General features: G+C 39.5%; 1 protein-coding gene across 5 annotated transcripts; it reads left to right on the top strand.

Annotated features, from left to right (window-relative positions):
* Positions 1–33: 33 nt before the first annotated feature.
* nipblb (NIPBL cohesin loading factor b) lies at positions 34–27137 on the top strand. 5 transcript variants are annotated; one of them, XM_073874440.1, is made up of 47 exons: positions 34–343; positions 4002–4135; positions 4424–4589; positions 4727–4827; positions 5185–5293; positions 5430–5575; positions 5815–5963; positions 6072–6153; positions 6421–6960; positions 7247–9199; positions 9332–9454; positions 10014–10193; positions 10291–10356; positions 10429–10518; positions 10670–10770; positions 11518–11604; positions 11689–11920; positions 12666–12817; positions 12957–13037; positions 13118–13218; positions 13298–13427; positions 15189–15271; positions 15624–15756; positions 15848–15991; positions 16077–16163; positions 16567–16781; positions 18333–18435; positions 18519–18617; positions 18693–18839; positions 18968–19102; positions 19229–19327; positions 19425–19478; positions 19764–19872; positions 19957–20093; positions 20694–20834; positions 20921–21014; positions 21101–21255; positions 22655–22745; positions 22826–23003; positions 23398–23589; positions 23672–23774; positions 23850–24050; positions 24223–24369; positions 25340–25701; positions 25786–25960; positions 26091–26267; positions 26360–27137. In XM_073874440.1, the coding sequence occupies exons 2-47, from the start codon at positions 4072–4074 to the stop codon at positions 26720–26722; spliced, it is 8577 nt and encodes a 2858-aa protein (XP_073730541.1). In that variant the 5' UTR covers positions 34–343; positions 4002–4071; the 3' UTR covers positions 26723–27137. The 5 variants fall into 5 exon arrangements, with proteins under 5 accessions (XP_073730541.1, XP_073730540.1, XP_073730539.1 ...); XM_073874439.1 differs by having other exon boundaries at positions 5427–5575; XM_073874438.1 differs by having other exon boundaries at positions 4727–4857.
* The last annotated feature ends 676 nt before the right edge of the window (positions 27138–27813 follow it).

The following is a 27813-nucleotide window of genomic DNA, read 5'->3' as shown; positions in this document are numbered from 1 at the left end:
GGAGGAGAGCAGGCGGCGGAAGTCGGCGGGTCGCTGCTGGTTGGTTCGGCGCCTGTGGAGGGAGTCATTCCTGCAGCAGTGCTTCCGGTCGGCATTTTGTTCTGCGAGAGACTCTTGTGTGGATTCTTTTATGATCGCCCAGCAGCTTTTCGGTACCGAAACCTTTTCACCGTCGTCCTGACTCAAGCGCGATCTTCCGCGAGCGCTGGTGAGAGGAAAGCATACCGCTCGTCAGTCTTCATGTTTGCAGGGAGAGGAAGCGGTGCGACCCGGATTATTGTTGTGAGAGGGACACAGCGAGCCCGAACCCCTCCACCTTCACCTTTCAACAGCAGAGCCTCAGGTAAAACGCACTGGTTAGTTTTGCGAGGTACGAGAAGTAGAAGAAGGTGGCCCGGTGTTGGGTGATGTGCATCGGACTTTACAAAAGATTATCTATGTTATTGAGCAGTCGCCCGGTGTTAGCATGCGTTAGCTCGGTGCCGATCCGTCGTGAGGCCCGCAGGCGAATCCGCGGTTCGGATGCTTGGCGTGCAAAAAGGCCAGACGGGCAATTTTAAGGGACTCGATGCTTATTCGGATATGCAGGTGTGAAGCTGAACCCAAACACGGGTGATAGAGCAATAAAGGCCTGCAGTTTTAAAGCCCACTAGATCAGAGTAAACAATACTCCCCTCTTAGAGCAACGCATATTCACCATCTATCAGAGTAAACAATACTGTCCTTTTGAAGTAATATTTAATACATCATCTTGCAAAATAAACAGTACTGTCCTTTTGAAGCAATTCTTAATTCAGATTCTGAAAGAGTAATCAATACTGTCCTCTTGGAGAAATAATTAATATACATAACGTTATATCAAAGTAAACAAGACTGCTAATACTTACCTTAAACGTATTTCAAAGAAAACAGTACTCTATACCAAACCTTACTAACCATCTATAAGAGAGCACACATATAGTCCCCACTATAAACAAATCTTATACCATTTATCAGAGCAGACAATACTGTTAGGGCAAATCGTATGACCATCTCTTATTTTGACAATATCTTATTTACCTTACTTATATTTCAGAGTAAACAATGCTCATTTTAATACTCAACTCAAACCTTAATATCGACATAAACAAAGGTCGTATATTAGAGCAAACCTTGCTGAACTGTCAGAACAAACAATATCACTTTTTAATTAATACATATATGCATCAAAGTAAACATACTTTTATATTAAGGCAAAGTGTATTTGTCAGAAGTATTATTAATGGGGTTCATTATAAACAGCAGATAGAGTAAACAATACTTTCATTTGAGAGCATTATAATCATTATATCAGTCAGTGTACAAATATTAATAAAAGCATTATGCATTAATGTTATTAAAACTAACATTTGAGTAATCGTTGAATTTATTATTTCACATATATCTATCTCAGTCTTCATAAATCTCTGTCTCAGTCGCAGTGTTTAGACAGAATTACTGTGCTAATATTCATCACCGGTGTTTGTAGGACATGTGAACGGAATGGGAATGAATTATTCAGATTTAAAGTGCTGTACCTGCAGCTGGTGATGATCGACTTTACGTTTATTAAGGAGAACCTTACATGGGTTTCTGTGCGAACCAGTCAGGTAGTTTGTTTACTGTTATTTATCCATGCTTTCAAAATAATAACAATAACCTATTTAGGAATAATTTAGCGGATAATTTATCAACGCATACAATGCTAGTGGGATCAGACATGTCGATGACAGCATAGTAAACACGTTAAAACACGTGGGGGCAGTAATGTAAATACAAATGATGTGTAATGCGATAGGAAAGTCTTTAAATAAAAAGTTATGAAGAGTCATAAACAATAAAGCGAAAACTAACTGAGTTTCTCCTCACAGTTAGCATGACTGACTGTTAGCTGACAATTAGCTGGCTGCTTGTGCTTAACGTTAGATGCTGTGTGGCGTTGTTTGTGATTACGTTACATTTAGGACTTAAACTGTGTGAAAATCGTAATGTTTAACTTATTATTATTGTTAAAACTATAAAGACATGATTTTATTCTCGACGCTATTTAAACTTTTTTTGATTAAATGTTTCAAAAACAACCGGAGTAAACAGTCAACGCTAAAGTCCTGTTACCTTTAGATGCCCCATATAAAATCTATTTTAATACATAATTAGGACGTTTACTTATAAAAGCATAATTTGTGTAAACAAACAACAATGTTTTTCCACAGCTAACGTTAAATTATGTTAGAGGACGAGAGGAAACGCAAATGAATGAATGAATGAGATGCTGTGTTAGCTTTAGCATTAAAACATACACAATGAAAACAGAAACTAAAAGTTGCATTTTTTTCACCAGATTCTAGGTTTGTAACATTTGATTATGCAGGAAAAGGATTGCAAACAGAATTGTTTCCATTCATAAAAAGACTGACAGATGGTTTTTTTTATTGCTGTGGTGTTTTATTGAAGCAGCCGATGCTAGATGCTGGATGCATGTGTCCATGATGTTGTCTATCAAGGGTCAGAATCTGGTTAACTGGGAGTGTCTGTATTGGGGTGTACATGCCTGTATAGTCTATAATTGCTATCTGTGTGTCCTCTACGTAGCAGTGTGTGATAAACTCTGATTTGCTCATATGTTTGTATTATTTATACAATTAATAGTTTATTTATCATTTAAATGTGCCAGAGCCACCTGTAGAGTTAGCTGCTGTATGTGTAAAGTTGTGCTTAAAATGTCAAATATTGTTTTATTGAATTGTATTGTAAACATTTCTGTCCCTGTAGCTTGGTAGAGCGTAGGGTTAACAGTGCAAAGGTCATGTGTTCGATCCCAGGGTCAAGTCACATTGTATAAAAGCATCTGCCAGAGGTCAATAGCAATGTTTTTCAGTTGCATAATTTTAGGCATCCACAGGTTTCGAGTTGGTCAGGCAGCGATGGGTGTATGCTTTAGCCAAACTTGAGTTTCTTTTAAAAGGGGTGCAACGGTCTGGGGAAGACCCGTCTGTTCAGAATGCCTGCTGGGAAACCTTTCTAAAGGACTGAGGCGGTTATAGCATCAAAGGGGGAGGGGCAATGACAAAATAAAGGCCATTCGATGAACAGATGCCGGTGTAGTTTTGGCCATGCTTGATCCGTCTTTTGTTCCGTGCATAATGCAGTTGAGAACGCTTTAACATCAAAGATTCATTTTCACTATGATCACAAAAAAATGTAAAGCCTTGCTAGAATTTTTACTGAGTTTAATATATAGAAAGTGATTTTTGTGTTACTTCCAATATGGCCAGGACACACGCTGATTCCGAAATAAGAAAGTTTAGGTTATTAGGTTGTATCCATTAGTGAATATGTACTAGTTCTTGATTGATCCTTTAATTGTGCCAGTTTTCTTGATTTGACACTCAGTTGTTTCAAAGTAATACTTGCATGGACCAATGCGTATTCAAATAACTAATAATGGTTTGCACCTTGCAGATTTGATAAGCACCATCAGTTAAACTACTTGATGGTGGATGCTTAACTTTCCAGCTCTATAGCTTCTTGTCTTTAAGAAAATTTTGAATATTTGTGCTATTTTTTCATTGCATGTACTGTAGTGCTGCCTCACTGCCTATCGCTTCCAGAATAAAAGTTTTTGTTTACATAATATATATGTGTGTGTACTGTGTATATTATGTTTATATAAATACACACACATACATGTATAATTTTAAGAAAGAAATTATATATATAAATAAATATATTTATATATAATATAGATTATATATAAATATAAACATGTTCATACACATGCAAATGTTTCTTAATTACATATGTGTGTGCGTGTGTGTATTTATACATAATTATTATACACAGTACACCCACCTATATTATGTAAACAAAAACTTTTATTCTGCAAACGATTAGTCGCGACTAATCGTGAGGGAGCACTCATTTACTGTATCTATATTTCCGACCCTGATGATGTCATTGTGTTTTCTTGCTTGTTTTTGCAGCAAAAGATGTAAAGGTGGATAAGTGAGCAGCGACCTGTGCATCCACGCAAGCTCCCTGCCCTTCTTCAGCATGAATGGGGATATGCCTCATGTTCCTATCACCACTCTCGCTGGGATCGCAAGCCTCACCGACCGTAAGTCCTCAATTTGTATAACAAAAGCTTTATTGAAGAAAAACATGGCACCCGTTATAAGGGCCACATGCAGAAACAGTTAAACAGATTGTTATTAGTGGTTATTATTCGTTTTAAAAGTGGTATGTACCTTAAATTTTCACTGAAATAGTTGCTGATGTGTACTTTAACATTCACACTTAGCTGTATTGAAACGGGTACTCCTAAATAAATGACCGGGGTGTTTTGTTTCACATCTGCTGTCGTGACTAGATGAGAATAACTCATGTTTTTTTGTTTGTTTGTCAGTGTTAAATCAGCTCCCGCTCCCTTCCCCTCTCCCTGCCACCACCACTAAGAGCCTGCTGTATAATGGGAGGATAGCAGAGGAGGTCAGTTGTCTGCTGTCTCGACGTGACGATGCTCTCGTCTCTCAGCTGGCACACAGCCTCAATCAGGTGTCCACTGAACACATGTGAGTATCCCACTTTCGATTTTCCAATAAGTTTAGCATTACTTATACGTTTCTTTTGTAAGAAAACATCTGCTTGAAACATAAAGTAAAAATTGTGATATGCATGCATTATTTTGTATGATTTTCTCTTTTACCAGAGAGTTGAAAGACAACCTGGGCAGCGATGACCCGGAAGGAGATGTGCCTCTACTGCTACAGACGGTGCTGTCCAGGAACCCCAATGTCTTCAGGGAGAAAAGTACGCCCACCCGATATGGGGTTCAGGGCGGTAAGAAGAAACTATAGGGATAACACTGTTTAGTCCAGAGTGGTACTCACTGGATTGATCATTTTTAAATGATCTTTACAGTGAAATTATTAATTTTTTTAGATTGTTTTCAGTATTTTACATTTATTATATGCCTTTATTTCTACTTTTCACATTTTAAAAAATTGACTTCGTGCATACAAATTTAGTCGGAAATTAGTGCTTTCACACTACTGGCTATTTGTAGACTTTAGTACTGATCTTCTCAAGCAGGATGGCCAATATTGTTTTAACGAAAAATATTAACAAATAATAATTTGTTAATAACGTTTGATTTTTGCTTTTTAGGTTTAATGCAACAGCCAATTATATCATCCTACAAGATGCCTCAAAATTCAATGCACGGAAGCCCGGTGTCAAACTATCAGCAAACCCCTATAACTCCGAGCCCTCCCAGGTATTGGTCCAGTTTCATGTTATTTGGATAGATTAAGTGATACCAGGGTCATAAGGATCTTACCTGGGGTTTTAGTTATGTGAATTACAAGACAATTATGTACCTCAGTCTGTATATTACTCTTCCTCTACAGCAGATACGTTCAACCTCAAACGGGTTCTGGTACCAGGTACATGCCTCAGCAAAACAGTCCAGTGCCCAGCCCGTACGCCCCACAGAGCCCAGGAGGCTACATGCAGTATAGCCACCCACCCAGCTACTCTCAACACCAGATCCAGCAAGGTGAGTCTGTGTTGTCCTCTCTGAAGTGAACACACTTTTAAACCTCAAGAGGAGTGTCTCCATTTTGATTGTGTAATGTAAGATCCCTTAAGGCCTACTAGTCGGCTAAATAATGTAATCTGGAGACAAGGATACAGATTATATTAAAAACCGTGAAAATTGTTATATCCTAACTTGGCTTATTGTTATGTGCAACACCTAAGATGAAGTTATTAGTAAGTGTGTTTTTTGTGTTGCAGTGTCTGTGTCCAGTCCAGTGGTTCCTGGAGGTATGAGAAACATTCATGATAACAAAGTCTCTGGGCAAGTGTCCGGTAACTCCAACCATAACTCGAGGCACTGCTCCAATGATGAGTACATCAGCATCGTCCAGAGACTTGGAAATGATGTGAGTACTTGCTGACAGAGGTATTGACAAAATAGCTGTTTGTTGTTTAATTGGGTGCTGATCCATAGTAATGGCACGTTTTCATACTCATGTTATCTATCTTCAAAGGAGAGTGATCCTGCTTTGAGAAATGCTTCATTTCCTGTTCGCTCAGTCTGCTCTCCTGCTGGAAGTGAAGGAACTCCGAAAGGTGCATTGAAACTTAATGTTTAAAACAGTGGAATTAGAGAGATAACTGGATATTTTAATTGCAAAACTTTGCAGTAGATACAAAATCTCAATCCAATGGGAAAAAAATTCTAAAGTAAATGCCACGTTTGTATTACATTGGATACAGTGTTATATAATGTGAAGGTGATCATGCATTCTTGAGTTTAGTTTCCAAATACTTTATAAGGACACCTAATTGTTGACACATGATGTTGGTCTAATTTTTCCTGCATTGTTTAAATTTTAGTCGGATCTCGGCCACCCCTAATTCTTCAGTCTCCTCCGCCCTACACCTCCCCAAGAGATGCTGCTCCTGACCTCCTCTTGGACTCCCCCGAGCGGAAAAAGAAGCAAAAAAAACTATTGAAAGAGGAGGGAAGCAAAGGTGCCATGTATGACATTGTCAGCTCCCCCTCTAAAGACTCAACCAAGCTAACGATTAAGTTGTCTCGTGTGAAGCACGCAGAGACAGAGCAGTCTGCAGAGCCGTTGCCGGCGGTGGAACGTGGCTCAGAAGCTGAAAATGAACTGTCTTGTGGTACTTCACCGTACCACCGGAACCCCCAGGAGCGTCTGGCTGCGGCCCAGTGTCTCCCGGGGGAGCAGTCTGTTAACCAGCAGGTCCCTGTACTACAAAACACTGGGGCACTTGCAGCAAAGCAACCTGGGGTAGTTAGTGGGACCCCCTACGATGATGCAGAGTTGGATGCTCTGGCTGAGATAGAAAGGATTGAGAGGGAATCTGCTATCGAACGAGAACGGTGCTCTAAAGAAGTTCAAGATAAAGGTGTGTTGTTTTTCTTTTAGCCCTCCATATGTGCAAACGTTTCTTTCATGTGTTAATTGCTTTATTTTGAGTGAGATCTAGTGCTTGCTAAGGTTCTGTTGTTATTACTGTTTGAAGAAAACCCAGAAACCACACGACTAACACACCTAGAATGCTAACAACCACATATTAACATCTTGGCAACCACCTAGAATTAAAGTTGCAAGTTTTGCACGTCAAGCAACATGGAAATTATAATAATTAATATGAATACATTTTCTAAACTGTGGTCTTCTACACCCTACAGACAAACCTCTGAAGAAGAGAAAACAAGATTCGTACCCCCAGGAACCAGGGGCTGGGGGCACTGCAGGCGCTTCTGGAACACCTGGGGTGGGAGGGGGATGTAATGCTGTAAACAAACTGGTACCTCAAGAGGCTTGTGCTGCTAGCAATGGAGCCAGCCGGCCTGCCCTGATGGTCAGTATTGACTTGCAGCAGGCAGGCAGGGTGGAAGGGCCACTAGACTCTTGTCCTGTTCCTGCGACAGAGGCCCAGCGACTGCCAGAGGATGGCTCGGAGTCCACCGGAGTATTACGGCTCAAATCAAAAACGGATGGAGAGGTGCAGCGAACGGTTGATGGACGATCCGAGGTCATCAAGCAGCAGGTGAAAACGCCACAGAAAAATGCTTCAGATGTGCGGCTGGAGACTCCGAAACACAAGCGCGACAACCGTCGGGAGATCTCCAGCAAAGCCAGTTCGGAAAAGAGATCGGATGTTTCCAAGCACAGACATGACTGTAAACCTGACAAAGTAAGAACTGAGGGAAAAGGTCATGAAATGTCACAAAAACAAGAAGGATGTTCAGAGTCAACTCAAGACAGCAAAGAAGAGCGGCATAGAGATCGGGACAAAGAAAGCTCCAAAATCTGCCAGCAGGATACATCCAAATCATCCAATCAAGTGGAACACATTCAAGATAAGCAACCGGAGAAGAATCGTCAACACAGTCAAGATAAGCAACGGGAGAGGAATCGTGACAAGGAACGGGAGAAGAATCGGGACAAGGAGCGGGAGAAGGATAATGACAAGGAGCGGGAGAAGGATAATAACAAGGAACGGGAGAAGGATAAAGAGAAGGATAAAGACAAGGAACGGCGGGAAAAGGATAAAGACAAGGAACGGGAGAAGGATAAAGACAAGGAACGGGAGAAGGATAAAGACAAGGAACAGGAGAAGGATAAAGACAAGGCGCGGGAGAAGGATAAAGACAAGGCGAGAGAGAAAGATAAAGACAAGGAAAGGGATAGTAATCGGGAAAAAGAACGGCAGAGAAATCAGGACCAAATACGGGAGAGGAATCCGGACAAGGAGCGAGAGAGGAATCCGGACAAGGAGCGAGAGAGAAATCCGGACAAGGAGCGGGAAGGGAATCCGGACAAGGAGCGGGAGGGGAATCCGGACAAGGGGAATCCGGACAAGGAGCGGGAGGGGAATCCGGACAAGGAGCGGGAGAGAAATCCGGGCAAGGAGCGGGAGAGAAATCCGGGCAAGGAGCGGGAAAGGAATCCGGGCAAGGAGCGGGAGAGGAATCCGGGCAAGGAGCGGGAGAGGAATCCGGACAAGGGGCGGGAAAGGAATCCGGGCAAGGAGCGGGAAAGGAATCCGGACAAGGAGCGGGAAAGGAATCCGGACAAGGAGAGGAATCGGGCCAGGGAAAGAGACAGGGAGCGAGATAAAGAAAGAAAGCGCCATACAGAATCTACAGAGCTCCAGGACAAGCCATCTCCTGAGCAGCAATTGAGGCCTGACAGTCCTCGAGTGAAACATGAACCTCGTGGAGGAGTAGAATCCAAAGTGAAACCTGAGAAACAAGTTGTCAAAACTCCCAACAACAAAGATGAGAAACGGAGTGGAGACATCAAGAACCGGATTGATGGACACAAACCACCATCCTCAGACACCAAGATAGCAGAATTTCCCACTTATCTGCTGGGAGGTAAATCAGGTGCATTAAAGAACTTTGTAATTCCTAAGTTGAAACGAGACAAAGATGGGAATGTCATGACGGAATTGCAGCGTCCTGTACAATTTTTTCCTGAGCCACGTGTAAAACTGGAGAAACTGAACCTGATGGAGGAAATAAATAAGGGCGCTAAACCTGTTGTGGTTCTAAAGAAACTTTCCATTGAGGAGGTCCAGAGGATTATCAGAAATTCACGTAGCTCAAAATCAAGCAAGGGCAAATCATTCTCAGGTGAGTCATTTGTCATATTGATATGTAAAAATGGCCGTTTTATGGCTGGAGTGTGTTCGGTTAGTTGTGTAAAAAATTGCTTGGAACATGAACAATCTTTGTTAAAGGACCTTCTTCCTTATTTGCTGGCAGAGTGGGACCCTAGTCTGCCACTGTGTGAAAGGGTGAAGGTGAATAAACGCAGACGCAGCTCCACAAATGACAAGCCCAAGTATGCAGATGCCTGCTCAAGTGAAGACAGTGACTCTGACGATGGTAAGTAATGTTGTAGATGTTTGTAGGCCGTTTTTACACATCTGAAAGTTCACTTACCTAACTTGTCTGTTTTCTTACTGGTAATGCTGTTTTGTGGAGTCTAAAATTAAGGAGCTCCAATGCAAAACCCAAGTGTGTTTGACATGTTTTCTTGTAAACTCCATCATTCTGCTATCAAATCGGTATTTCTGTTTGGGGTGACAGCGGGATTAAATGGATTTTAAGCAAAATTATTACATGAACATATAATTTGTGCCGTGTCCATTCAGTTCATTTCGTTTCGTTATCTACGTTTTTTTACACAGTTGGCGCTTAGAGCCGGAGCTCTTCAATTCTTTAATTGTTAACATTAGTACTACTAGAATCTATTTACCAAAGTCATAAGATAGCAAAGAAAATACAAGTGAAAGTTAAAATAGGCACTAGTTGCACTAGTTCAGAAACAACAGAATTATTTGTTCTAGAAAACCTGGACTATGCCTTTGAAGTATAAAAAGCATATAATTTGTCTAGGCATCAAAAGTTTCAGAGTTTGATTTTGTGTCTCTGTGAATTTCAGTGGCCCCAAAGCGTTCGAAAAAAGACAGAGATAGAACGTGGGATTGTGAAGAAAGGGACCGGAGAGATCACAGACGGAGCGGTGGACACCACGACAGTCGCAGAGGTTCAAGCAGTCGATATAGAGAACGAAGTTCATCGGGCTCAGATGAGGATTCACCCCCTCCCAGCCTAAATGACTGTAAGTGACCCATCTGTGACATGTTAGGTGACATGTGTCTCATCTCGTAGATATGTGGAAATTGCATAATTCTGACTTTCTGTCTTTGAAACACTAGTTGCCAGAAGGAAAAAAGAAAAACTGAAAAAAAGAAGAGCGTACGAGCCCAAGCTGACTCAGGATGGTACGTGTGACGTGTATAATGAACAATATAAGATAATGAGGACTTAAATAACTTCCTCTTTTCTCTTCACAGAATTGATGGACTCATCCACATTCAAAAGATTTTCCACCAGTATTGACAATATTCTTGAAAACTTGGAAGATGTGGACTTGACATCATTAGGTATACTGAAAGTATAGGAGTTGCAATGTTTTTAATATTGTATTGTACCTTAAAAATTATTTGATCAATTATCATTATCTGAGATTTGTGTGCGAGAACACCTTAACCGACCGATTTAATGAACTCAGTGTTTGCTTTTCTATGGCTGCAGATGATGATGAGATCCCTCAGGAGCTACTGCTTGGAAAACACCAGCTCTCTGAATTAAGCAGCGAATCTGCTAAAATAAAGGCCATGGGCATCATGCATAAGGTGGGGTGGCATCTTCTTTTTGCTGGAATGAGTGTTTTTTTTTCTTAGATTTAGAATCTCAAAGCAGCACTTCACAGATGAAGATTAATTGAAACTTCTCTATTAATACAACATTGTGAACATGGACCACAAAACCAGTGGGAAATAAGTAGGATGGGTATATTTGTAGCAATAGCCAAAAATACATTGCATGGGTCAAAATTATTGCCAAAAAAACATTAGGATATTAAATAAAAATCACGTTCCATTAAGATATTTGTAAATGGTCTACGGTAAATATATATCAAAAAGTATTTCATTAGTAAGGACCACATTTGGACAACTTTAAATGTTATTTTCTCAATATTTAGATTTTTTTGCACCATCAGATTCCAGATTTTTTAATAGTATCTCGGTCAAATATTGTCCTATCCTAACAAACCATACATCAATGGAAGGGTTATTTATGCAGTATTGATCTCAATAATTTACCCTCGTCCAGAGTCACATTTGCCATGAAACAAAAAAAATGTTTTGAGTCAATGTATGTTATCTCTAAAGGCATCTGTATGATAGTGTGCCCCCCAAAACAATAAGGTTCATTAACATTAGTTTTACAGCATTCATTAAGCTTTGGTTATGTTAGTCAATACATAAATAAAGCAAGTCATATACATTTGGTTAGTAAATTACGAGAAAATGATGTAGAAGTATTATGTTCACTGCAAGTGTTACATTCACATTGAATAACATTGCCTTTCTTCTCAGATTCCGTCTGATAAGTTAGTGAAGGTCCAAAGTATTTTGGAGAAAAACATCCAGGATGGTGCAAAGCTCTCCACTCTCCTGAATCATGTGAGTATCGTTGTGGTTTTGGTATGAACTTAAGGTCACTCCGGTCGACTATCATTGATAGCTTTCCTCTCCGTTTGATTTCAGAGCAACGACAAGGATGACGAGGAGCGTTTGTGGCGCGACCTCATCATGGAACGTGTCACCAAATCTGCTGACTCTTGTCTGATGGCTCTTAACATCATGACCTCACCACGTATGCCGAAGGCCGTGTACATCGAGGATGTTATCGAGAGGATATTACAGTACACGAAGTTCCACCTGCAGAACACGCTCTATCCGCAGTATGACCCCGTCTACAGGGTGAACCCTCATGGTGGTCAGTCCTGCATCTTACATTGTGTCTTAACCATGCGCAAACGTGTGATATAACCTGATTTAGTCCATGTGTTTTGGTCATAACCAGGCAGAAATCAACTTTGATGCTCCTAATCTTTAACCCAAATTTTACAGACAGGGTCGCATATGGCACTTTTTTATTGCATAGTACCCCACTGTTTAGGTTGGGTCAGCTCACCTCACTTTGGCTTGGTTAGCTTTTCCATCGAGTTTAGCAACACTTCGGAGTGGGAGGGATTATAGGCATGTTGTTATATTTGCGCTGCCTACTGCTGTGACATCTTACAAGTGAGAGCATTGTTGGAATGCTATACATTCCCATACATTCATTTATTTCTCAGTCCATCACAAAATTAAAATTGACCACCACAAATAGATGTTTGCACATTGCGTTTATCACGACCTCTGTCTCACATGTCTCCGTTTCTGTACAAACACAGCGTCATCAGTCGACGCGCTCCGCTGAGCCTCATTGAAGTTGCATTTAAGCATATATGCGAACGTGCGCGTCGCGAATGTGCCGCCACAAACTGCAAGTCTTGAAAAACACTAGTATGGTTTTCCTGAATCACAACATGAGGATGTTGTACTGCGATGATGCCATGCTTACGATAAAATCTCATTGATTGTATCACACCTTGCTTGAATGGCATGTAAAGACTTGAATTTATGCTTTGCATGTATGTGAAATATGTTGTTGATGTTTGTCTTTTGTCCTTCTGCAGGTGGAACGCTAAGCTCGAAAGCCAAGCGAGCAAAAAGCTCAACGCATAAGCAGAGAGTAACAGTCATGTTGTACAATAAAGTATGTGATGTCATCAGTAACATTTCTGAACTGCTGGAAATTCAGTTGATGACGGACACGACCATCCTTCAGGTGAGAGCCGGATACCTGAGTACTGCTTGAATAAATTGACATTTTTTAGTAAAACTGAATAAAAGATGAAAATGGGACTATTTATTGGGAATTCTCTGGGTGTTGTATTTTGACTCAACAATTGAATTTCTCCCCACAGGTCTCATCGCTGGGTATCACACCTTTCTTTGTAGAGAACGTGAGCGAGCTGCAGCTTTGTGCCATTACGCTGGTGACGGCTGTAAGTATGAGGCACTTTGGCTTTCTCTCCTCTACCCCGTGTTAATTGTGCCTAACGCTGCTGTCCTGTGTGGTTTCCAGGTGTTCTCGAGATATGAGAAACACAGGCAGCTGATCCTTGAAGAGATCTTTACCTCTCTCGCCCGACTGCCTACTAGCAAGAGAAACCTAAGAAACTTCAGGTGACTGCTTCGGGCAAATTTTCTATTTACCAGACACCTTTCAGGCCTGATTATTTATGTTATGTTTTGTTGTGTTTAGACTGAACAGCAGTGATATGGATGGGGAGCCCATGTATATTCAGATGGTGACAGCCCTGGTTTTGCAGCTCATACAGTGTGTGGTCTATCTTCCTAATGAGAAAGATTCAGATGATGATAGAGACAGGAAGGTAAGGGTTGCTGATTTACTCGACTGTTAAGAATTTTTAAACTGTTATGTTTTTATTTGTAACCCTGGACCACAAAGGGTATATGTGAAGAGTTTGGTTACAAAACGCAATAAATCCATTTTGACTAATTTCGGTGAAAAGCACTATTTTTTGTTACAAACTGTCACATAGCATCTTTAGGCTACAATAACATTACAAATTCAAATCAATAATTAGATTTTTAAAGATTTATTATAAAAACTGATGATTTTTTCCGCAAAATGCTGAAGAAAGTTTTTTTTCAAAATGCTATAAATCTATTGAACCAATATAAAAGTTATTTTTTAAGTAACAAAGTAAATTGATCGACATATGGCAGCCTCTGAACTTGGTCAGGCACTAGACCAAAAATACATTCAATCAGTCATCACTCCCAAAATTAATTCAACAGGTCTTCTTGTTAATGCTATAAATTAATTACAACAACAACCACAAAAGAAAATGTCATCAAGAACATGAACAACAATATCACATTAGATCACAGATTGTCCAAAATGACATTTCCCGTACATTAAAATTCCAAATGTGCATTCATCTTTGCCATGTTATTTTCATTTAGTTTAAAAAAAACATTAATGGCATTAATTAAAACACTAACGGTGTCATAATAAGAACACTGTCATTGCTGCTGTCATCCTTGGCACGTTGTCGCTGAACTTTTTTGACGGTGATTATTAGCTGTCAAATGTTTTGGTCCTGCTCGATTTTCGTTGACTTCGCGTAAAATAATGGAAAGTTTTCATAAGATCCATGGGTCAATGTTGTTAGCATGACAGAAGCTTGATGCTGTCGGGAGAACAAGCAACAGCCAACATTTTTCCTTCGCCCGAGTCCCTCTCATGAAAATTATTCGATTTTGATAGCTTACGTTCCTTCTCCGCCACAGAAAACCACCACAGGTTTATCAATGCCATCAAATTATTATTTTGTTTTTGTTTGTTTGTTGATCACAAAGTACAAAGTAAATGAGGAAAACTAGGATTCCCTGTGTATTCAAATTGTTTACAATATGTGGAATGGTGCGCTGTGATTGGTTGAGCAGATTTATTGCATTCTGCAGAGGAAGAAGAGTAGCGTGCGTCACGTTTTGGAAAAAAGGGAGAAAAGACAACAGAATAATAATACGGCGAATTTCAGATTTTGCTTAAAATGAAGAATTTACTTTTTAATACTGACCAGATCCAATACTGATTTTGGCGGTAAATATATAAAAGGCATTTATTGCGTTTTGGAACCAAACTCTTCATTTGCAGTAAAAGCTGAAAGTACATTATATGGGTCAAAATTATTTTCTTTTATACCAAAAATCTTGAATGTTATGTAAAGAGCATGTTTCATGAAGATATTTTGTAAATTTCCTACCGTAAATATATCAAAACTTTTTTCTGAGTAGACTTAATTTAGACAACTTTAAAGGCGATTTTCTCAATATTTTGATTTTTGCCACCCTCAGATTCCACATAACATACTATACATCAATGAAAAGCTTATTTATTCAGCGTACAGATGATGGATGAATCTCAATTTCCAAATATGTACCCTTATGACTGGTTTTGTGGTCCAGGGCCACATGTGGTTAAACTTCACACTTAACAGTGACATTTTTGTGCTATTCTCTAATGCACCCTTATTTTGAATTCTTTTTAAGGGTTGTTTTTTATATTAAATATTAGTAAATGGTGTATAGTTAATACAGTTCTGATTTTGTTTTCTTTTATTCAGGTTGATCAGGATGTAGTGATCACAAATTCCTATGAGACCGCAATGAGAACCGCACAAAACTTCCTCTCAGTTTTCCTCAAAAAGTAAGTGCTCAAAACACAACACAGGAAACATTTCTAAAATCATTCCAGCCCAAACTCATTTAAATTTAAACAATCACATCTGTCAAGATGTTTACCTATCCAGAATTAATCTCAGAAAACACCTGCTTTATTCCCTTTTGATGTTCTTCTATCAACAAGGTCTCAGCAATGCACCTGTGCCTTTTTAATTATAGTACTGGTTTTCATTCATTTAATGCTTTATTTAATTTGTTTTTATGGTTTTCAACTTCTTACTTTCACTTTTTGTATATATATTTATATCCCTGAACAATCTTTAATCTTTGGTGGGAATAGTCTAGTTCCTCATGCTAACTAACTGATTTTATTAAAGATGCGGCAGTAAGCAGGGTGAGGATGACTACAGGCCGCTGTTCGAAAACTTTGTTCAGGATCTTCTGTCTACTGTAAATAAACCCGATTGGCCCGCTGCAGAGCTGCTACTGAGCCTTCTGGGAAGGCTCTTGGTAAGTTCTTGGCTTGTTATTCATGGATATTTATTTCAGGCTGGATGTTTTGACGAACTTGCGCTCACGGTTTTCTGGTTTCTATGTGTAGGTTCACCAGTTCAGTAATAAACAAACAGAGATGGCTTTGAGAGTGGCTTCTTTGGATTATCTGGGCACCGTGGCCGCACGTCTTCGTAAAGATTCCGTGACCAGCAAAATGGATCAGCGCTCCATCAACCGCATTTTAGAAGAGGTGATGTTAGACTCCGCCCATCTGCATTACATCCCTCCATGTGATGAATGAAGCTGATATTAATTCCACATGTTGTGCTTTACAGAATTCTGGTAGTGATGAAGTTCAGCAGCTACAAAAGGCTCTGTTGAGTTACCTGAATGAGAACATGGAGACTGATCCAGCTCTTGTGGTGAGAACAATGGCGGTGGTCTTCTCTGTAGAAGTTAATGCCCTAGTTTTCCATGGAGATTTGTTTATCTCCATGAGATCTTGATTATCAGTCTTTTGTTTAAACACAGGCTGGTAAATTTGCTTTTTTGAGTAAAGTTAAGTGAAGTTTTTGTACATAAACATGGCAGCTTTAACCGGCACACATATCTTTGTAGAAACTCCCAACTCTGATTGAATTCATTGTAAAGATCAAGACCCTTACGAAAATTAACCATGGTTTTACTACAGTTAAAAACGATAAACCATCTTTACTGTAGTAAAACCATGGTTTTGCTTATAGTAATCAATACACCAAAAAACTTGGTTACTACAAGGGAAAGAAATCTGTCTATGAGGTTTATTGTGATTTCTTTGTCTATTAGTTTGCACGCAAGTTTTACATCGCACAGTGGTTCAGGGACACCAGCATGGAAACAGAGAAAGCCATGAAATCGCAACGAGACGACGACTCGCCCGATGGGCTGCACCATGCCAAGGACATCGAGAGCGCTGGTGAGATCTTACAGAAAGCCGAGGCACGCAAGAAGTTCCTCCGGTCTGTTGTCAAGACCACACCATCAAAGTTCAGCACACTAAGGTACAATCTTTTAATTTTTTTAGCTTATAAGTGTCTATTGTCCATTTCTTTTTCATATTACATATATAAGGTCGCAACAAAAACTAAATAAATAAAATAATAAATACGTTTTTAACTATAATAAACAGTTTGGTTCCCCCAAGAAGAGAAAAGTCTTTCTTTGCCATTGACGAGTTATCTTGTCAATTAAGAGAAAACATTTGCTTAAAAAATGTGTTCCTGATGAGGTTTTATCTTAATCTGTAATACCGGGATTACCCAATTTATAAAAAACTGAAGCAAAAAAATGTATATGGGTGATTCTCACGAAATCAAGAGTTAGAAGGGGTCCAGCATCAGAATTCTTAAAAAGCCCTTGAAGCCATTTTTTTGCACATATAAGATTAAGGTCTGAACTTACAACCATTATTTTTAGAGGATTTAAAAAATATTTCATATAGAATTATTTACATTTTTAGATTATCATTATCAAATTATCATTACCGCAACATGATATTACATTCAATATATGCATTTACAAACTCATGTTTCGGTAATGATAACTAAAAAGTTGTCTAAGTACTATGACAAACAAAATTTCAACTTTTATCTGGAGAGAACTGCTTACCTGGTAGCCATCTTGAGTGTCACAAGTTAAAAATTGTTGCGGAGGATGAGAAAATTGGTCTTGGGCACATTTATATTCCTTATTATTGTCTTTACATTTACCAATGATCACCAAATACCACATGTTTATTTACTGTAAATGTTTTTAGTATAACATGCACTGAAGCTTTTTAGTTTTTATATTTTTTAATTAAATTAATAAATGTTTCCATGTCAAAGAAACAAAATCCAGTCATGGACACGTTGCGGTAATGAAAATGTTCCACTTAAATGTGGAAAAAAAACAAAATTGATTTGTATGATGTCATTTGAAATCATGTGCAAAATAGTACATGAAGAGATGTTTGTAACTGTATGCTTCTTATTTTGATACTTTTACTTTTTTTATCAAAATGTTTCATGACACCTCATAAGTCTAATTTTGCAAGAATCACCCATTTACTAATTTTAAACTCTGTGTATGTTTTGATAACTGTTCTGAATCTGATCTCTAACAAAATTCCTTCACAAAAATACAATTATTTTTATTTATAAGCAGAGAAAAATATATAGATAGGATGAAACGTTTTTTCCCCCGTTTTGTTTGTTTGTTTAAAAGCAGATTGGTTGTTCTGTTATTTGATATATTTGTATGTTTATATATTTTTTGAAGAAAATTTCCTGGAAGGCATTTTGTGAAACTTTTGTGAAAATCACAAAAAAATGCTGGCGGGCAACTTTTCAAAAAATGCCTGGCGGTAAATTAGTTAAAATCATTGATGCATTCAAAACATTTCTTCTTTCATGTTTTTTACCAACGCCAAATGCATTGTTCAATAAAGCGGTTTCCAAACTATTTGAGCATTTTCATCGAATCTTTTTAGACGTTACACTTTCAACGTTTTATTTAAATTCTCAGTCTTACGCTTAGTGATATTTATGACAACTCTCCCGTGTTTTTTACAGAGGAAACTCAGATACTGTGGACTATGAGGACTCGTGTCTAATCGTGCGATATCTGGCCTCCATGAGGCCCTTTGCACAGAGCTTTGATATTTATCTCACACAGGTAAGAGAGGTCATTAAATCTGTCCGATATAAAATCACAGTGCATGGAGCAAGTGATCATAACAGACATCCATGTGTTTGTAGATATTGAGAGTCCTCGGTGAAAGTGCTATCGCAGTGAGAACGAAAGCAATGAAATGTCTTTCTGAAGTCGTAGCGGTGGATCCTAGCATTCTAGCACGGGTAAGCACAGTTTCTCAAATCACTGGAAAAACCCAAAGCGTTTCTGATTTCATTAAAACTGTCGTCTGTTTGCAGTTGGACATGCAACGGGGAGTTCACGGTCGGTTGATGGATAACTCCACCAGTGTGAGAGAAGCTGCTGTAGAGCTGTTGGGTCGGTTTGTACTTAGTCGACCGCAGCTAACCGAACAGTATTATGACATGCTGATCGAGCGAATACTGGTTTGTGCCTCATATCATTTTACAAGAAGTACTGGTCATTAGTTCACCAGTTATAGATTTTATACATTTTGAAAATCTCATAGAAAATCTATGAGACAAGGCTGATCTGTGCTGTTGTGTGCTTTTAGGATACGGGCATCAGCGTGAGGAAGAGGGTTATTAAAATCCTTCGAGACATCTGTCTGGAGCAGCCCACCTTTAACAAAGTCACTGAAATGTGTGTCAAGATGATCCGAAGGGTTAATGATGAGGAGGGCATCAAGGTTTGTGATTTATATTTCTTTTTTAGTTTTGGAGAATCTAATTTGCTTTCAATGCTAAGAGAATTTGTCAATTTTAAATGCCCTCAGTATTTATTATAGCCAATCTGATTTATACGTCTTCGACAGAAATTGGTGAACGAGACGTTTCAGAAGCTGTGGTTCACCCCCACACCGAATCATGATAAAGAGGCGATGACTCGCAAGATTCTTAACATCACAGATGTGGTAAGAGTCTGCCGACAGAACCCAGCTGACACATTATGTCCTATACATAGTCTCTGATCGCTGTACGCCCCTTCTGACGTGAATCATTTTCTTTCAGGTCTCTGCATGCAGGGATACCGGGTACGACTGGTTCGAGCAGCTGTTGCAGAACGTGAGTTGCTTATTGGTGGTTCATGGGCAATTTTGATTCAATCGTTTTAAGCAGAGAATCTGAGAATCAGTGTATTAAATATTCTCTACAGGATGTTGTGGTAGCATTGATAAAGATGTGGGCTAGCAACTGAAAGGTTGTAGGTTTGAACCTGAAAAGAAGAGATTTTATGACTTCCTAAATTGAAATTAAACTCTTCTGGGTTTTATGTAATGCACCATAAATAATAAAATGTAATAGCATAGTTAAAAACATCACCTATATCTTAATTGATTTGATGTTTAGCTGTTGAAGTCGGAAGAGAGCGCTTCTTACAAACCAGCCAAGAAGGCTTGCGGTCAGCTGGTGGACGGTCTGGTGGAGCATATTCTCAAATACGAGGAATCTCTCGCAGGTACAGACTTTACCCTTAAACATCGTTTTTGGTTTTTAACCCTTGATGTGCACATAGTGAGTTTTCTGTCTTGTTGCTCCACAGATGGTGACAATAAGGGGTTGACGTCGAACCGCCTGGTGGCATGTATCACCACACTGTACCTGTTTAGTAAAATCCGACCACAGCTGATGGTGAAGCATGCCATGACTATGCAGCCCTACCTGACCACCAAGTGTAATGTAAGTATAAGCGGTCCTGCATGTTGAATTAAATCAGTGGTTCTTTCCTTGGGGGGGGGCAAGGTTTATGACATTTTATAAAATGCATAATTTTTTTTGAATTTGTGTAATCAAATTTTAAATTTTGAGATTGTTTTATGCCATGAATTGTCCTCGGGGGATACACTTTACACAAAGGGAGGGGCATGCCGAAAAGTTTGAGAAACACTTAATTAAATGATGTTGTGCTGCCACCTAGCAGTCAGAGAGTGGAAGTGCTCAAACTTTCACTGTTATCTGTTTTACTTATTTCATTCATAAAAGTGATCAAAACCTTTTTGTTAATTTAAATAAAATGAAAACATCAAAGTGGGGAAACTAAAATAAAATACACAAAAATACATAAAATACATGCACGGTATATTACTTCAGCCCTCTTTTATTAAACATGAAAATGGCATAATATATTACTAACTGTCTTTGAGAAACTTACAAATGATAAGTAAGTGATATTACTTAATGCACAATAGTTAAGACTATAACTAAAATGTTTAGCTGTGTTTTCATAAAGAAATCAGGGCATATTAAATGATGGCAAGACGTTGTGTTGTGTCTCCACAGACTCAGAGTGATTTCATGGTGATCTGCAATGTGGCTAAAATCCTGGAGCTTGTGGTTCCTCTGATGGATCATCCGAGTGAAAACTTTCTCACTACCATCGAAGAAGATCTGATGAAACTGATCATCAAATACGGCATGACGGTCAGTTAAATTGGAGGAATTGGCAGCTCTGATGTTTTGCTTGTCTGTACACCAGAAGATTCATGGTTTGTCCTTCTCTTCAACAGGTTGTGCAGCACTGTGTAAGTTGTCTCGGTGCGGTTGTCAACAAGGTCACCCATAACTTCAAGTTCGTCTGGGCTTGTTTTAATCGGTATTATGGTAAGTGAATGTTAATGGTATTTATATAGCGATTAATAAAAAAAATTGTTTCACGACCGCTAAAATTGTTCTTTTTTAATGTGAAGGAGCGCTGAACAAACTGAAGTTACAGCACCAGGAAGATCCAAGCAGCGGCGTTCTGGTATCTAATAAACCTCCGCTGCTGCGGTCACTGTTTACTGTGGGGGCGCTGTGTAGACATTTTGACTTTGACCAAGAGGAGTTTAAAGGCAGTAGTAAGGTTTGTACAAAATTTCTACATTTATAATATGCTGTGTCCCAATTCGAAGGCTGGCTCCTTTAAAGGTCACGTCCTTTTAGGGTGAGGACTCATTCTTTAAAGGTCGCAGCCTACGAAGTGAATGAAGAGAACTGAAATGAGAATATGATGAAAAATGAATATTTTCAACTTGTGCACCTAATTCGCGTCGCCCCGCGCGAGGACGCGTCTAGTCACGTCTTTGCATTGACTTTGTATGTAATCTACCCACGCAAATCGTTGAACTTGTGTTTTATGTGTATGCCCCATTACTTTAATTTCCTTGCGAATGTAACACCAAACGCAAAGCATCGCGTTCTGGATTTGAGGCAAAGAGCGCATGTTTTCGCAGCTATTGCAGCGCCCGATTTGCATAATTTGCATTGCCCCGTGCAAATTTGTGTCTGTGTTTTTGCATTGAGCTTGTATGGTATATACTCGCGGAAATTCAATTCGCGTTGGGTGTGTATGCCCCATTAGAACGTAGCCTTCGGAGGTCAAAGCCTTCGAATTGGGACACATCTATAGTGTTATACATAATAGTGAATATAGGTTATAGTTCCTGTATCTTAGGTACACTGCAAAAAATGATTTTCAAGAAAAATATTTTCTTAGTAATTTTTTGTCTTGTTTTCAGTAAAAATATCAAAAAATTCTTAAATTAAGATGCTTTTTCTTGATGAGCAAAACGACCCCAGAATACAAGTCTAGTTTTAAGACCAAAAATATCAAATGCATAAAACAAGCAAAAAAGTCTGCCAATGGAGTAAGCTAATTTTTCTTGAATTTTTCTTGGATTTATTGTTTAAGAAAAATGTTCTGATTTTTTTGTTTGTTTTCACAAAATCACTTAAATTTTATATTTTTGGTCTGGGGACTGGACTTGCTTTCTTGAGTCGTTTTGCTCATCAAGAAAAAGCATCTTAATTTTAGATGAATTTTTAGATATTTTTACTGAAAACAAGAAAACATTTTTTTCTTCAAAATCATTTTTTGCAGTGTATGATAGATATTTTTTCAAACCTCACCTCAACGCTTGTGAAGATGATGTCTGCATTATATTACACTCCATTATGAAATATTTAAACATTTTTTCTTGGAGGATAATGCCTTAATTTAGGACTATGTTGTTGCTAATTTCTATTAATGATAATATATGACACATACTGTTTAAGTTGTATTTGCGTGCCTTTAATTCATAATTATTTTAAAATAACAAAAACCTGAAAAGTAAAATATCCAAGGTAATTTGTTATTCACAATCATGTAAATGTCACAATGCAAAATGTTTTACTTTTGTTCAGGCAAAATATATTTCTAGACATGTTTTAATGAGATTGACCTTCAAATCTGTCTGGCATTTGGTCTTTTCCTCTCTCAGGTGGTCATAAAAGACAAAGTGATGGAGCTGCTATTGTATTTCACTAAGAACGAGGACGAGGAGGTGCAGACCAAGGCTATCATAGGTTTAGGTAAATAATTGCTCTGTCATCGCCAAAGTTCTTGTTGTCATCTTAAAGGTGATCAAAACGGTCCTCTGTTGGTTCTCCAGGATTCCTGTGCATCCAGCACCCGGGGCTGATGTTTTCTCCAGACATTAAAACTCTTTACAACAGTCTCCTGGCTGACAGGAAGACATCGGTGAACCTGAAGATCCAAGTGCTAAAGAACCTCCAGATGTACCTGCAGGAGGAGGACTCGCGCATGCAGGAGGCCGATAGGGAGTGGAAGTGTCCACCTGGATCCAACTCTGCAACAGCAGATGATTGGCTGTTCATGTCTCTTGTTTAGACGCTAGACTGTTGTATTGGGTATCGTACTGTATGTTGCTGGTTAATAGTGGCTTGTCCACCAGGGGGCGCATCAGTGAAACAAATCCTTTTTGAGCTTCTTGTAGACATTTATGCACCCACAAGGGTTTAAAGATGTAAATTGCAAAGATTGGCATCTGTTAAATGTAACTCCTGCTATTGAGTGATTTAAAGAAATCCTTAAGTAATTTAATAATGCAATAATTATGTAGCTTTTTGTATTGAGTTTTAGAGAACATCAAGGCCACGAAGCATCACCAATTTTCAGGTCAATAGCTGTAGCTTATTTCATTGTTTTGATATTTGCAGGGAAAAAGACGGCCAAGCAAGAAGACCTGAAGGAGATGGGTGACATCTCATCTGGCATGAGCAGTTCAATCATGCAGCTCTACCTCAAGCAGGTGCTGGAGAGTTTCTTCCATACGCAGTCCAGCGTACGACACTTCGCCCTAAACGTCATCGCCCTGACCCTCAACCAGGGTCTCATTCACCCCGTGCAGTGCGTACACGCTGCCCAAAATCTAGCATGACTTGTCTAAAAAGCATCTTTGGTTTAATTACCTTTAATCCCCTCCGTTCCAGTGCGTTCCATACCTTATCGCCATGGGAACGGACTCGGAACCCACAATGAGGAATAAAGCCGATCAGCAGCTTGTGGAGATCGACAAGAAATACAGCGGATTTATTCACGTGAGTGCATTTGAACAGCTGCTGAGCATGCTGTGCGTGACAACGAAAAATTAAACTTTTTTGCTTTTGAAACAGATGAAGGCCGTGGCGGGATTGAAAATGTCCTATCAGGTACAACAGGCCATCGTGGGTTCCCAAAACGTGGTGGTCAGAGGTTTCCGTCAGGATGAGACAAGCAGCGCCCTGTGTTCCCATCTTTACACCATGGTGCGAGGCAACAGACAACACCGCAGGGCTTTCCTCATCTCGCTGCTCAACCTGTTCGATGACAGTTCGGTCAGTGGCTTATTTGTTTATTTGTTACCCTCAGCTCAGCCACTAAAGGTGGTACAGTATTTCCTTGTGGTTGGTGTGTTGTAAAATATAGAAAAAAATCCCCTTAATCTATCGATCTTTGTTTTTTCAGTGTTTGAGAGGTATAATGTTTTCTTCCTTTGTTTTCATGCAGAAGTCGGACGTGAACATGCTGTTGTTTGTCGCGGACAACCTGGCCTGCTTCCCTTATCAAAGTCAGGAGGAGCCGCTGTTTATCATGCATCACGTAGACATCACGCTGTCGGTGTCTGGTAGCAACCTGATGCAGTCATTTAAAGAGGTTTGATGCTGACTGTACCACTTCTTCCATTAAACATCACACCTTTCACTTTCATTCTGTTGTCTCATTATATTCTGCTTTTTTATTTGCCTCCTACATTTGTTTACATGTAGTTTATGATGTTTAACTCTTTTGTTATCTCGTCAGTTATCTCGTCAATTAAAGGTGCAGTGTGTAAGTTTTAGTTTCTCTTGATAGAAATGCAAAATATTATACAAAACTATATTGTCAGGGGTGTATAAAGACCTTTCATAATGAACCGTTATGTGTTTATTACCTTAGAACAAGACCTTTTTATCTACATGCACCGAGGGTTACATGGAAGTCGCCATTTTGTGCCGCCATTTTTCTACAGAAGCCCTTAGTTGTCTCCGACCATGACATGTTTGTCTGGTGGCGCCCTAGGGCAAGCTCTGAATCTGATTTTTATCAAAAGTCCTTCACAAAAATGTAATCATCTCAGCTTTTTGCTCAAATTTTTTTTAAGAAACCTATCCATATTTGAGAGGTCATAAAAAGAAAAAAAGCTGAGGGTCTGTTCTTTCATTTGTTATATGTAAGCTTATATATTTTAAGAGCAACATTTTCTGGAAGGCATTAAACTTTTGTGAAAATCATGAAAAATGCTGCCGCTGGCTGGCAACTTTTTTTTTTAAACGCTGGCAGCGAGAGAGTTAAGATTGAGGAAACCAAGTCAAAAAGTGAAAGTCTGTCTTTTTTTCTTTTTCTATCCTACTCTTCCGAACCAATATTTATTAAACTCAAGGAGAAATCAGAACATTGACACTGCACTTTTTATTTCATACAATAAAAGTGAGTAAAAAAGGTTGTTAGTCTCACTTTCGTGTTTCACTGAAGAGCGTAAACTAGGTTGGAACAACTCGAGGATAAGTAAATGATGGATGAAACGGTCCTTTAATTTCACGCGGGGTACGAAACAATCTCCTAACAACATTCTATTCTCTTTCAGTCATTGCTGAAAGAACCAAAACCACAAGAAAAGAAGAAAAAGAGCAAGAAGAAGAAGAAGAAGAAGAGAGGGAAAAAATGTGGCTCTGAAGAAGATGAAGACGAGGACGAGAGCAGCAGGGGAAGCAGCAGCGATAGCAGCAGCAGCGATGAAGATGATGTCATCCGCCGGCCCAAGAAACCCAGGCGAGCTGTGGGCTCGGACTCGGATTCAGACCTCGACACAGAGGATGCTGACAAAGTGATGGAGCGTCTCCCTGACAACCCGGATCCCCTGCTGGATTTCGCGAACGCATCTCAGGGTATCCTGCTTCTGCTCATGCTCAAGCAGCACCTTAAGAACCTCTACGGCTTCTCTGATAGGTCAGTTCGATCGCCGATGCAGATTCAAAACTATGTCAAGATTCACAGATTGGATGTCTGTAACATTTGTGTTTTCTTTCACAGTAAAATTCAGAAGTACTCGCCTACAGAATCTGCAAAGATTTACGATAAGGCTGTAAACAGGAAGGCCAAAGTGCATTTCAACCCACAGCAGACGCTGGACTACCTGACCAACAGCTTGTCCAATGCAGATCTTACGTATGATGTCAAGAGGAGAATCGTCAGACAGTATTTAGATGTAAACATTCTTACCTCTTTTGATTTGCGATGTACGCCGAGATAACAAAATTTCGACATAAAATCATCCTGTATAATGTAAGCCCTATGTTTGAATGGTACAGATGTTCTGACTTTGGTCCACTCTTTAGTTTAAGGTACTGATGGAGCACCTTGATCCAGAAGAAGAAGAAGAAGAGGGTGAAGCTTCAGCCAGCACCAACGCAAGAAATAAAGCCATCACTGCTCTGCTAGGAGCCACCAGCCCCAAGAATCACACTGCCGATTCGTATGACGACGACAGTGATGCTGACGAAAAGACCCCAGGGGTAAGAACAACCCACGTCGTAGTGCTCGACAAACGTTTTATTTGTAAATGTAACTGTTTGTCTCATATCTGTCCCTTTGTTTGCTGTTCTAGTCATCACGACGATCCAAGAAGGGTGGAGATTCCGAAGCGTCGGGTCACCTGAACAAAACTGTAGAAGCCAAGGACGTAATCGCTATCTTCTGTCCCAAACACAAGGATCGGCCGCAGATAGCGCGCGTCATTCAGAAGACGAGCGCGGGCTATAGCGTTCGCTGGATGGCCGGCTCCTACTCCGGCACCTGGGCGGAAGCCAAAAAACGCGTGGGACGAAAATCGGTGCCTTGGGTGGACACTATAAAGGAGTCGGACATTATTTACAAGAAAATCGTCTTGACGAGCTCACACAAACTGACCAACAAAGTGGCGCAGACTTTACGTTCACTGTACGCAGCCAAGGAAGGATCTTCCAGCTAATTAAATCTGTGATAACTCTGGAACTGTTACACACGACAGACTCTCGGCAGCCAAACTTTATCAGGATTTAGCATTTTGTAAACTACATGTAAAAGAAAAGAGTATCGCAGACGCACCCATTTTAAGACCCAATGTGGAACTGGCCAAATTGGGACGATTTTAGCTCTGAACTGTAGATGTGAAAGATCTTTTAAGTTAAACGGAACAGAACGAATCATTTGGGAGCTTCGTCGCTGTTGTGCAGCAACTCGGTTGTTTGAATTTTTTCCCCCCACTGTATTATAGTTTAACAAAAAAACAGAAACGAAAAATGTTTATATCTCTGACAAAAAAAAACTGTTTAAAGAAATAAACTTACAGTGAATGTTGGAAATTAGTCTGTTGATGTTCTTAATAAAGTGACCTTGGAGTTTAACCGGATGGATTTCTTTAGTTTAGCTCAATTTCCAGGGAAATAAACTTTTAAACATCACCTCTGCTTTGTTTTATTCTGGTTTCTGTGCTGTATAATGGAGTCTCTTGGACATAATTTATTCAGTTGAAAGCAGAGCATGCGGTATCTGTTGCCTACATTGATGGGAGGGTTTTTTGTAAATGTAGATTTTGATGTATTTGGTCAGGTTTTGGGTCTGTAAACCCCACAGCGGGATAAGAGACCCCAAGCATGTGTGGAGGAGCAAGTACTGCAATAAATTTTTTTACTTCTCTTTGTTACTTGTCTTGTTTGCGTTTGACTTTCATTTCTACATCTGCGTAATTGCTATAAAAGATTTAATTCCACTGACGGTGAGCGCATGTTTTTGTGACTTCATAGGCCTACTGAATACAGTTTTGGTATGCCTTGTATAAAAACACACCTAACCAGCTAATCGAGGTCTTTAGGATGACGTAAATTGTAGGCGGGTGCGTTTGAGCGCCTTTAGGGGAAAACGCATGCGTTCCTGCATAGTCTGTAATGCTTGTGAGCTAGTTGTAGATCTCATGACTGAATTAAGACATTCATAAATCTTAAGATTAATTTTAGACATCTGTATAAACCTAGTGATTCAGGTATGCTAGCCCAACTAAGGTGCTGTGTGCTTCTGTCTATT

The sequence above is a fragment of the Misgurnus anguillicaudatus genome, chromosome 12, assembly GCF_027580225.2.
Source record: "Misgurnus anguillicaudatus chromosome 12, ASM2758022v2, whole genome shotgun sequence".
NCBI lineage: Eukaryota > Metazoa > Chordata > Actinopteri > Cypriniformes > Cobitidae > Misgurnus > Misgurnus anguillicaudatus.
The sequence above is the reverse complement of the archived record's forward strand: the minus strand, read 5'-3'. Positions and strand labels throughout refer to the sequence as shown.